The sequence below is a fragment of the Hemitrygon akajei genome, chromosome 6 (assembly GCF_048418815.1).
Source record: "Hemitrygon akajei chromosome 6, sHemAka1.3, whole genome shotgun sequence".
NCBI lineage: Eukaryota > Metazoa > Chordata > Chondrichthyes > Myliobatiformes > Dasyatidae > Hemitrygon > Hemitrygon akajei.
Genome location: NC_133129.1, coordinates 47171043 through 47184093, shown reverse-complemented (window position 1 = coordinate 47184093; position 13051 = coordinate 47171043). Strand labels below are relative to the sequence as shown.

The following is a 13051-nucleotide window of genomic DNA, read 5'->3' as shown; positions in this document are numbered from 1 at the left end:
GCACATCTTCCTCTCTCTGCTTTCCATGGGAAGTGCTCTCTATCTGACTCCCTTTTCCAATTGTCCCTCCCCATTGATCTCCCTTCTGGCACTTACCCCTACAAGCTTGACAAGTGCTACATCACCTCCCTCACCACCACTTGGGGTCCCTAACAGTCTTTCCAGGTGAAATGAAACTCCCATCTATTAGTCTCCCAGGGTGATTTATTGCATCCAGAGCACCCAGTGCTCTCTCCTCTACATTAGTGAGACCAACACAGACTAATGGACCGCTTTGTCGAATGTCTTTCCTCTGTCCAGTGCAAAAAGGCAGCATCTCTCAGTAGCTACCTATTTCAATTTGACTTCACATTCCAATATGTATGTCCATGGCTTCTTCTACTGCTAAGCTCAGACAAGAGAAGCAACAACTCATATTCTGTCCGGTTAGCCTTCAACCTAATGGCATGAACATCAATTTCTCCAATATCTGGTAATTACTTCCTTTTCCCTCCTCTATTTTTCCAATCTCCATTCTGTGGATTATCCTCACTTTTTTTTCTTTGCCTCACTTGCACATCACCTCCCTCTGGTTCCCTTTTTTTCTCTCCTATTGTCTGTCTTTCTCCTATAGATTCCTTCTTCAATCCTTTACCTCTTCCACCTAACATCTCTCAGCTTCTTACTTCATTCCAGCGCCCCACCCAAGCACCTTCCCCCTCACTGGGTCTCACCAATCACCTGCCAACTTGTACTCCTTTGCACCCCCCCCCCCCCAAGCTTTTTATCACCCCTTACTTTCCAAACTTAATGAAAGGTCTTGGCATGAAATCTCAACTGTTCATTCCCTTCCATAGATGCTGCTCAACCTGCTGAGTTCCTCCAGCTTTTTCTGTGTGTTAAGAATATGTCATTTCAAGACTTTGTTTCACAATATAGCCCATGCACCATAAGTATTGAAAGTAGGCTTTGTCTCTCGCCATTCATTTATATAGTTACAATAACTGCAGTTAAAAAAGATCCTGATTGAGATTATATTTAAAATTTTGAGCGTAAATATAAATAAATTAAAAATTGAACTCAGCTATCTAATGTTTGCAGATTTAAAGTCTCGGTTAATTATTTGTACTTATAGTGCAGGCAGCATTTGAATGATACCATTAATCTTGGAAATCAATACAAACGCAAAAAAACCTCAATCGCAAGAATTGCCGAATCAGTTATGTCATTAATTTTTGATTTTTGAAGTTCCAAAACTCTTTTCTTGCAGGTTCCTTGGGGATAATTATAAAAGGAATTCACAAATTGAAACTTAATTTTGAAAACGATTTGACACACTAATAATACTTATTTTTAAAAAAATGATGCACAACTGCTTTGTAGTATTAGATAAAGCTTTAAAAATGCAATTCAAATAAATCCCTTTTCAACTTGTGCTGGAAACCTCAGTAGCCAAATATGGCCTAATCAGCAAAGTAGACCACAAGTCATAGGAGCAGAATTAGGCCACTTGGCCCATCAAATCTGCTCCACCATTCCATCTTGGCTGATTTATTATCCCCCCCTCAACCTCATTCTCCTGCCTTCTACCTATAACCTTGGGCACCCTGATTAACCAAGAACCTGTCAACCTCTGTTTAAAATATATTCAATGACTTTGCCTCCACGGCTGTTAATTCCACAGGTTAACCACCCTCTGGCTAAAGGAATTCCTTCTCATCTCTGTTCTATATGGACATCTCTCTCTCCTGAGGCTGTGCCCTTTGGTCGTATGCTCACCCACTAAAGGAAACATGCTCGCCATACAGAAAGCTGGTAGAGAGTCTTGTCAAATGTTGCAAGAACAACAACCTGAGTTTCAGTTTGGACAAGACAAAAGTTGTGATTGTGGAATTCAGGAAGGCACAGATAGATCACACTCCATTGCACATCAATGGCTCTGCTGTGGAGAGAGTGAAGACCACAGTCTAACTTGGACCCGCAACACCCCCTCACTAATCAAGAAGGCACAGCAGCGCCTATACTTTCCGTGGAGATTTAGGTGTACCGTTCTAAGGACTTTCTACCATTGAATATGTCCTATCTGCCTACATCACGGTGGGGTATGGAAACTTGGGGTGTATAGACTCTACAGAGGATAGTAGAAACTGCTGAGAGGATCACTGTGGTCTCCCATCCCTAGTTTGTGACACTTATCAGGAGCTTTGCATCTCCAGCAGTGTTCAGGGCTTCCTTCATCGTGCCAGTGGTTTCCTCTTCATTTTTATTTCTGTCAGCTATGCAAGTCGCAGGTAGGAGGCTCAGAAATACCATTGCACTCAGATGTAGAAGGACTTTTCATTGCTGTTATCGTAGGGGTTTCATTTTACTAGTCAAGGTTAGCCCTGAGCTGAACCCTCGAACCTGGAGAACCTGTGGACAGCTCTTAGTCTGGCCTCTACTCTGCGACCTGTTTGGCATGGATGACCCTATCAAGAGCCAAAGCATAAAGCCCTGACTTCAGTAAACATTGCTCTCTGGGTCATTGAGGCTTGCAAGCCTCCAAACCATGACAAGGTTGTGGTTCTCTTGGGTGGCTAATTGTAACATGCTAATTGTCAAACTCCTAATGAAGTATAGTCATTGTTGTTCCACCTTTATAATTATATCAGTGTGTTGGGCTCAGGATAGATCCTCAGAGATGTTGACATCCAGGAACTTGAAACTCCTCACCCTTTCCCATTCTGATCTCTTGCTTGATGAGAACTGTTGTGTTTTCCCCCTCATCTTTTCCTTTCTGAAGTCCACAATCAATATGTTCATCCATGGTATTAGGGGTTCTGTTAGAATTCATTTGTTTTTTTCGTTTCTGCTGTTTCAATGCCTCTTACATGCTCATGCAAAGTTTTTCTGTTGAGCGCAGTCGTAATGCTACACTAATCAGCATAACTGGTAATCCTGGGTATACCTGTAACAAGTAGTTTGCTGAAAATGAAACCAAGGAGGTTTTTCTCTTTTATTGTGTTTACTGAATGCCAGGAATATAATTTCAGTTGATTACTTATTATACTGTTTCCATCTCTTTACAGGGGGCTTTTGGTGCTCTTCAGAAGATATGTGAAGATTCTGCTGAGATTTTAGACAGTGATATCTTGGACAGGCCACTCAATGTCATGATTCCTAAATTTCTGCAGTTTTTTAAACATAGCAGTTCCAAGATAAGGCAAGTTCAATTTGTGTTATTGGTATTTTGGGGTATTTTTGGAATCCAACAGTCTAAACATGGATGACACAATGAAGTTAGAGTTGGTGCAGCTCTCTTACAAGTACTCCAGTGTGGGTTCAGTGCTGACCTGATCATGTGAAGCTTCCATTTTCCCTTTGACCGTGTGATTTTTCTGGACCTTTTCTGATTTCCTTCCATATCTATAAAGATGCATTAATTGTCCAGTTGACTAATGTAAATTTATGTGAATGGTGAGTGATAGAATCAAAGAGAGTTGATGGTGTTAATAGGTATATGGGAGAGACAATGTTAAAGGAAAATAGGTTGAAAATACGGCATTGATGAGATGCAGCTCGAGATAGCATGGACTGGATGTACTGAATGGTCTTTTCCTATGTTGCCTGAGTGCTTTCTAAATGTAACAATATCGCAGTGCTCCGTGGTTTAATAAGGCCTCCAGAAAAATTTGTAAGCAGATTTTCTTAGTTCAATTTTATTGCCAATCTTGGATGGTCCTATTTCTTAAATGAGATCTGGCATAAAAGTGAAGACAACAGTTGACCCAAAATTTTAAAATCTGATTGTGAAAAGCTTGATCTTAGATCCATCTAACAGAATCATGGTGACCTCAATTTTCAGAATTTTAAAATCAGCATGTTAAAAGGAATATTCATGAGTTCTTATTAAACATAACAAACCTTGCCACACTAGCTGTGTTATGGTTAAAATACTTGGGAATTTTTCAGAAATGTATAGCTGTGTTTGAAAGATTTTTTTTGTAATCTCAACCTTTTGCACGTTTCTCAATGGGCCATCCATTTATAACATTTTGTTATAGATGGAACAGTCTTAACGATAAATTTTTTACACATGTGCTATGCTGAGATAAAATGCTGAAATGTATTTAATAGAGGGAGGAAGAGGAGACAAGAAGAAATCCCAGTACTAGTCTTGATGGGTTCTTCTGTTCACACATGAAGTGGAAATGAGAACTTGACATGGAATGTCATCTTCTCAGATATTTTGGTTTTAAGATTGTGGCCTTCTGTCTTCCATTTGGTGTGCCATTGTTCCTGATCTGTTGTGTCCCTCTAATAGGTAGCTTTTCCTCCACTTGAAGATTGAAAGATCAGAATTATAAATGTGTTACAGTTATTTCAATGCACACAACTTTAGTTCAATCTATTCAAACTTTGGTGTATAATAAATGTTGTTGTCAAATTTGTATGTAAAAAGGTGGCTTGTCCTGTAACTTGTCCTATGCTTCATATTTGGTTTTATAAGGAACTTTCTATGTTGTTTTAAGCAATTGGTCTCCAATAAATATTCTTTCATTCTGGGGAAGAAATCCCAATGAAACAAAATTGTATTTGAAAATCCAGTGTAATACTTTAACATTGAGCATTTCAGTACTAAGTTTAGTCCATACATTTGAATACATTTAGCTTACAATTCCTTTTCATTGAAATGTCTAATTTGCACAGTCTGTGAATTTTTTTTCTGCTGACAGCACTTGATAACAATAAATAACTTGGTATTGTTATTATGCTGATTGAACTGTATTTTTTAGCCAAATTGAGGTAGTCTCTTTGCTCAAACAAGTTATTTTGCATTGTTGAGCATGCTTTATGCTGGAGTAATTATTGTACTTCAACAATCTTAAAAATCAGCATTTTGTATTTCTGCCAGTGTTATAAGCAATTTAAATATTAGAGCATCCTCTAGTGGTAGAAATTTGATGTTGTAACTTCCCAGTTATCTTTCTTCACACAGCTTTAAAATGCAGCTTCCATGATGTATCTGTAGCAAAATCTAAATAATTTAAGTCCAAAAGATACAGGAGCAAAATCAGGCTGCTGGACTTGCTAAGTCTGCTGTACCAATTGATCATGGCTGATTTATTTTTTTCCTCTCAATCCCATTCTTTTACCTTCTTGATGGCCTAACAAATCGAATAACTTCTCAGCCTCTGCTTTAAATATACTGAATGTTGTTGCAATGAATTCCACAGATTTTGTACCCTCTGGGTACAAAAATTTCTGCTCATCTCTGTTCTGAATAGATTTGCTTTCATTCTGAAGCTGTTCCCTCTGATCATTTCATTTGCTGCAAATGGAATTTTGTGGTTTTTGTACATTGATCGTTTTTACAAAATAGACTAGCTGTGAATAATTTGGTAGCTTTGATATTTTGATATGCTTTCTAGTTCTTTGTCTTCTAGTTAGCATTTATTTTGGGATTACTTGTGATTTAAATTGAAAACTAGTTTTTCAAAGAGTTATAATGGAGTTTTAGAATTCTTTAACATTGGATGACAACAAGCGGCTTGTAATCTTAACAAAATCAAAACTGAACTGGAAAACGTTCTTATTAAAATGATATGTATATCTTTTAGGTCTCATGCTGTTGCCTGTGTAAACCAGTTCATTATCAGTAGAACTCAAGCTTTGATGTTGCATATCGACTCTTTCATTGAGGTATGTTTATCTTTTCTCTGGGGAAAATGATGATCGTGTCCCAATCTTTATTTTTAAAAGGTGAATGACTTCTGAAATTTTACAGTTACTATCTGGCACAACCTTTCTAAATTATAATTTCTTTTAATATTTTAATTTGTGAATTAAATAATGACTAATGTGAAAACTTTTGAAGAGCATAAAGAAATTGACAGCTGGTTCAGATATTCTGTCTCTTTCGCATTTAAAGGTTAATATGATTTTTTTTTTACCTCCCAAATATACAATTATCTTTGATTATACTATTGTCAAGAGTCTAAAATATTTACTGCTAAAATTTGTCATCAGAAGATTTGTGGCTAATTTCTAAGTATATTGCTTTATTAATATTTAGTAGATGGAATGACGGTGCAGTGTTCAAATCCCCATGCAGTGTGTAAAGTGAAAGCTAGGTTTTAAGACTTAAACATAAATGAGGTTGCAGAAGGCGTTCTTGTAATCTCAAACAACTTTAATAATTGTAAGCCATTAGATGTGCTGTAAATTAACAGTTTTTTGAATAATGCCTTTCTCTTTGATAACTCATTAACTTTGTTTTGAAACATCTTGTTCATTGTGTGTCTGCATGTGGTTATCCTAATTTTATGTGACAAATCTATAGCTCAATCACTGTAAGGAATTCTAGGGAATAACTTTGTTTATTTCTTTGTCTGATAGTACTTGGTGTTGATCTGTTTGAATTTGAGTTGTCATTGTGTTTTAATTGACCTGTATAGGAAAAATTAGACATTTGTGATCTCTGGTAAATATAAGTAAAATGGAAGAATAGAGATGGGAAGATGATTCAGTAGAATATATTTTTTTTAGGGCTTCAAAAATTGTAAACTCCAAAACTGTATTGAGATAGAATATGTCGGGAGAATATTGATGGAATAGAAATACAAAATAGAGGGAAATAAATTAAATTCCATTTTCTCTTGTCCCTTACTGTAGCAAATTTAAGGTGAACTTATTTAACTTCTCCAGTTCTGATGAGACGTCATTGATCTGAAACAGTTTGTGATCTGTTGACTATTTTCAGCTTATTCTTTATGCTTGTAAAGGCATTGGTTGCTAATTCATCCCTCTTCTGCCAAATCGACAAGTTGGAACTTTTTTGCTGGATCCATTGTTTATTCAGAGCAGGAGTTTCTAGATGTAGCTGACATTATTTGAATTCATTATCCTTGGACTGAATGGCTTGCTCATTCATTATGAAAAGCATTTGAGAATCAATCTTGTCAGTGACTCTGAAGTTGCATGCAAGCTGGATGAGGTTCATGACAATCCAGTGGTTCTATGGTCATCTTTAATGACAGTTTTTTAATTCTATAATAATTTCTAGATTAGTAACTAAATTTAATTTCTGCAGCTGCTATGGTGAGATTTGATTACCGTAGATGTCGGATTATAAGCCGCTACTTTTTTCCCACGCTTTGAACAGCTTTGAACACTGCGGCCTTTACTACGGTGCGGCTAATGCATGATTTTTTTTTCATGCCGCCAAAAACATTTTGCCTCGTAACAGTAGACCAATAAAATTGATGAGTAGTTCACAGAGGTCCAATGAAATTGTACGATAAATCAAGCGCACTTTCACAATTAAATTATTGTAAATCAGTCATTTGTACTCACCCTCATCAACATGGAAAACACTCGAAGAAAAGCATTGTGCTGCCTTTATGGCAGTTATTTAGTTTATAATATTTTCGCTTAGTAATTCATTTGTTAGTATTTTCTAGTTGAATAAAGTATCTATCTATTTGTTTTCTGTACATCCCGGGATACTATGACATCACATCTGGTTTTGCCGCAGTCTTGTGGGAAATACCGGTTTGCGATAGCACATTAGACCCGAGCGAAAACGCTGCTTTTAAGTTAAAGGCATTTGCAATATGTATTTGTTTATGTTACCATACGGATTTAATTAAAAGTTAAAAAATCCTCACGTGTAATATCTTTCTGTGTAAATAACTCATATTACAACGTGGGACACCTGCGGCCTAAAATCCGGTGCGGCTTGTACAAGTACAAAATTGATTTTCTTTCTAAAATTAGAGCCAGCGGCTTTTAATCAGGTGCGCTCTGTAGTGCGAAATCTACGGTATTAGTCTCTGCATTGTTATTTTAGTGCTCTGGGTTATTAGTTCGGCAATTCAACAGTTTCACCCTTCCTGTATCCTTAAGTCTTTCAGATGGTTCTTGTCTCATGGAATTTATTTCTTCCTACCTTGCTGTGTTCTTTCTCCCTGTTTGTTCATTCTCTACCTTTGAACTTTCTACTTCCTGGGTAGCAAGGCAGGCCAAGTAACTGAAGTGCCAGTTGATGAACACTTTAGGTCCAATGACCACAATCTTATTAGCTTTAAAGTAGTGGGGGTGGGGGGGGGGGAAGGGAATAAAACAGATCCACATGTTAAAGTCCTAAAATGGAGCAGGGCCAACTTTAATGACATTTGACATCATCTAGCTGGGGTTAACTGTGGGGCTTTATTTAACAGGAAGTAAGAGTCCAAGAGCAGCATGTTGCTGTTGGAGTAAAGGATAGACATACCACGTTCAATGAACCCTGGCTGATGAGAGATATCAACTCTTTGGTCACGAAAAAGAAGGAAAAGTTCATCACTTTTCAGTTGCTGGATACAGATAAATTCCTGGATAAAATGCTTATGAGGGAAATCAGGAGGGCGTGAGATGCATTTGGCAGGCAGGATAAAGATGATCCCAAGAGGTTCTTAATTTATATTAACAGTTTAAAAAGGTGACCAGGGAGAGACTCTGTTCTCTTTAAAGACCATTAAGACCTCCTATGTGTGGAGCTGCAGGAGATGGCCAATATTTTTAATGTCTACCTGTCCCTCCACCAATCTTCATATCATCTGCAAACTTGCATCAAAGCCATCTATTCCATCATTTCTCCTAATCTAAGTGGAAAGAGCCAACTTACATTTACTTTGTCTGTACCCCTCATAATTTTGTAAACCTCTATCAAATCCCCCCTCATTCTTCTACGCTCCAAGGAATAAAGTCCTAACCTGTTCAATCTTTCCCTGTAACTCAACTCCTGAAGACCCGGCAACATCCTAGTAACTCTTCTCTGCAACATGCACAGCACGCTGGAGGAACTCAGCAGGTCGGGCAGCATCCGTGGAAACAAACAGTTAATGTTTCGGGTAGAGACCCTTTGTCAGGACTGAAGAGGGAGGGGGCAGGCGTCCTATAAAGAAGGTGGAGGGAGGGTGGGAAGGAAAGGCTGGTAGGTGCCAGGTGAAAAATCAGTAAGGGGAAAGATCAAGGGGTGCGGGAGGGGATAGACAGGAAAGGTGAAGGAATGTAAGGGGAAAGCACTATGGGTAGTAGAAGGAGGCGGAACCATGAGGGAGGTGATAGGCAGCTGGAGGAGGAGGCAGAGTGAAACTGGGAGGGGGACGAAATTACCGGAAGTTGGAGAATTCAGCGTTCATGCCAAGGGGCTGGAGACTACTCAGATGGTATATGAAGTGTTGCTCCTCCAACCTGAGTTTGGCCTCATCATGGCAGTAGAGGAAGCCATGTATGGACATATCTGAATGGGAATGTAAAGCAGAGTTGAAGTGGGTGGCAACTGGGAGATCCTCTCTGTTGTGGCGGATGGAGTGGAGGTGCTCAACGTAGTGGTCCCCCAATCTGTGTCGAGTCTCGCTGGTGTAGAGGAGGCCGCACCGGATGCAATAGATAAGACTCGCAAGTGAAGTGTTACCTCACCTGGAAGGACTGTTTGGGGCCCTGAATTGTGTAAAAGAGGAGCTGAAGGGACAGGTGTAGCACTTATGCTTGCAGGGATAAGTGCCAGGTGGGAGATCTGTGGGGAGCGACACGTGGACCAGGGAGACATGGAGGAAATGATCCCCGCAGAAAGTGGAAAAGGGTAGAGGGGGAAAGATGTGCTTAGTGGTGGGGTCCTGTTGAAGGTGGTGGAAGTTGCGGATGATAATGTGCTAGATCCGGAGGCTGGTGGGGTGGTAGGTGAGGACAAGGGGAACTCTGTCCCTGTTGTCGTGTTAGGAGAATGGGGTGAGGGCTGAAGTGCGGGAAAATGGAGGAGATGTGGGTGAGGGCATCATTGATGATGGCAAAAGGGAAACCACGGTCCTTGAAGAAAGAGGACATTTGAGATGTTCTGGAACAGAAAGCCTCATCCTGGGAGCAGATGCAGCAGAGACGGAGGAACTGGGAATAGGGAATAGCATTTTTGCATGTGGCAGGGTTGGAAGAGGTATAGTCAAAGTAATTATGTAGTCGTCAGTGTAGTGAAGGAAAAGTTGGGGAGCAGTACCAGTATAGGTTTGGAGCATAGACTGTTCTACATAACCAACAAAGAGGCAGGCATAGCTGGGGCCCATGCGAGTGCTCATAGCTACATCCTTGGTCTGAAGAAAGTGGGAAGAGCCAAAAGAGAAGTTATTAAGTGTGAGTACCAGTTCTGCCATCCAAAGGAGTGTGGTAGTGGTGGGGAACTGGTGAGGTCTATTGTCCAGAAAGTAGTGGAGGGCTTTGAGGCCTTCTTGATGGGGAATGGAAGTGTATAAAGATTGGACATCCATAGTGAAAATGAAGCAATCGGGACTGGGGAACTGGAAGTTATTGAAGAGGTGGAGGGCATGGGATGTATCCCAGATGTAGGTGGGAAGGAACTGAACTATGGGTGACAAAATGGAGTCCAGGTGGGCAGGTACAAGTTTAGTGGGGTAGGAGCAGGCCGAAACTATGGGTCTACCAGGACAGTCAGGCTTGTAGATCTTGGGGAGGAGGTAAAACCGAGCAGTGCGGGGTGTGGGAATTGAGTTTTTTGGCTGAGGATGGAAGGTCTCCGGAGTTAACAAGGGCAGCTATGGTACTGCCTATCACCTCCCTCATGGTTCTGCCTCCTGCTACTACCCATAGTGCTTTCCTCTTGCATTCCTACTGCACCATTCCTGCCTATCCCCTCCCCCACCCCTTGATCTTTTCCCTTACTGGTTTTTCACCTGGCACCTACCAGCCTTCTCCTAACCACCCTTCCCACCCCCCCCCCCAGCTTCTTTATAGGGCCCCTGCCTCCTCCCTCTTCAGTCCTGACAAAGGGTCTCGGCCCAAAACGTTGACTGTTTGTTTCCACGGATGCTGCCCGACCTGCTGAGTTCCTCCAGCGTGTTGGGCGTGTTGCTTTGACCTGAGCATCTGCAGAGTATTTTGTGTTTATAAATCTTCTCTGCACTCTTTCAATCTTACTGATATCCTTTCTATATAGGTGACCAGGAATGTACACAATACTCCAAATTCCCAGATCCCTTTGTTCCTCCGCACTCCTCAGTGCCCTACCATTTACTGTGTATGTTCTACCTTGATTTGTCCTTCCAAAATGCAACACCCCACACTTGTCTGCATTGAATTCTATCTGCCAACCAGAAAAGGATCCTTTTATTCCCTCTCGCTGCCTCCTACCAATCGACCAATGTTCTAACCATGTTAGTAACTTTCCTGTAACACCCATAGGCTCTTAACTTGGTAAGCAGCCTCATATGTGGCACCTTATCAAACGCCTTCTGAAAGTCCAAATGTACAACATCCACTGCATCCCCTTTATCAATACTACTTGCAATCTCCTCGGAGAATTCCAACAGGTTTGTCAGGCAGGACTTTCCCTGAAGGAAACCATGCTGACTTTGTACTGTCTGTCCTGTGTCACCAAGTGCTCCATCACCTCATCCCTAACAATTGACTCTAACGTCTTCCCAACCACTGAATTTGGGCTAACTGGTCTATAATTTCCTTTCTGCTGCCTTCCTCCTTTCTTAATGAGTGGAGTAACATTTGCAATTTTCCGGTCCTCTGGCACAATGCCAGAGTCCAATGATTTTTGAAAGATCATTTCTAATGCTACCTCTTTCAGAACCCTAGGGTGCAGTTCATCAGGTCCGGGTGACTTGCGTACTTTTAGATTTTTAAGCTTTTTGAGTACCTTCTCTCTTGTAACTGCACCCACTTCTCTTCCTTCATACACTGCAACATCAGGGGTGCTGCTAGTGTCTTCCACAGTGAAGACTGACGCAAAATACTTCTTTAGTTCAGCAGTTATCTCCTTGTCCCCCATCATTATTTCTCCTGCCTCATTTTCAAGCGGTCCTATATCCACCATCATTTCTTTTATTTTTAACGCACTTGGAAAAACTTTTACTATCCACTTTGATATTATTTGCTAGCTTTCTTTCATATTTTCTTTTCCTTTCTAATGATTTCTTTTTGTTGTTCTCTGTAGATTTTTAAAAACTTACCTATCCTCTATCTTCCCACTAATTTTTGCTTTATTGTATGCCCTTTTTTTTTTTGCTTTTACATTACCTTTGACTTCCTTTGTCAGCCATGGTTGTACTATTGTTTATAAGGCACTGATGACACCTCATCTTGAGTACTGTGAACAGTTTTGGGCTCCATGTCTAAGAAAAGATGTGCTGCCATTGGAGAGGGTCCAGAGGAGGTTCGCAAGGATGATTCCAGAAACGAAAGGGTTATTTTACGAGGACCATTTGATAGCTCTGGGTCTGTACTTGCTGGAATTTAGAGGATGAGGGGGATCTCTCTGAAACCTTTCGAATGTTGAAAGACCTAGACAGAGTAGATGTGGAAACAATGTTTCCCATGGCGGGGGAGTCTAGGACAAGAGGACACAGCTTCAGGATAGAGGGCCGTCCATTTAAAACAGATGTGGAGAAATTTCTGTAGCCAGAGGGTGGTGAATTTGTGGAATTTGTTACCACCATAAGCAGCTGTGGAGGTCAGGTTGTTGGGAGTATTTAAAGCAGAGCTGATAGGTTCTTGATTGGACATGGCATCAAAGGTTATGGGGAGAAGGCTGGGGAGTGGGGCTGAGGAGGTTTAAAAAAAAAAGGATCCGCCATGATTGAATTGTGGAGCAGACCGATGGGCCAAATGGCCTAATTCTGTTCCTATGTCTTGTAGTCTAAAATAAGAGGGGGGGGAGTATTTAATGAGAACAAATTGAGGAAGAGCAACCAGGAGGTGCAATATCATGTAAGGGGCATTAGAGGAGGTACTTGGAGGGCAAGGGCTTGGATGGTTATGGGGTGAACCTAGGTTGCTGCGACTAGCAGAGAGTCCCATGATTAGAATGGACTGATAGGGCTGCAGGGCCTGTTTCTGTGCTGTACCCTCTGCTGCTTTTGAGTTTCCAGATTCCTGGTCTGGTCAGGCTTTTACACCACATTCATGCTACCTCTGGCACTTCCATCCCACACTAAGATGGCCTGAGGCTTCTTTGTTTTTCCATGAACAAATGCTCAATCATTCCTCTCCTCCACCATTCTCTTTCACTTGGCTGAACTAGTTCTTGGTT

The 13051-nt window shown here is 40.7% G+C and overlaps 1 protein-coding gene across 2 annotated transcripts in view; it reads left to right on the top strand.

Annotated features, from left to right (window-relative positions):
- tnpo1 (transportin 1) overlaps positions 1–13051 on the top strand; it is a 148067-nt gene that overhangs the window by 82033 nt on the left and 52983 nt on the right. For both annotated transcript variants that reach the window (XR_012099241.1, XM_073048327.1), the window contains exons 7-8: positions 3048–3181; positions 5580–5661. Coding sequence is in view for 1 of the 2 variants with exons in the window: in XM_073048327.1 (XP_072904428.1) it covers positions 3048–3181; positions 5580–5661 (216 nt within the window). In the remaining variant the exon portion in view is untranslated. The remainder of the gene's footprint in view (positions 1–3047; positions 3182–5579; positions 5662–13051) is intronic.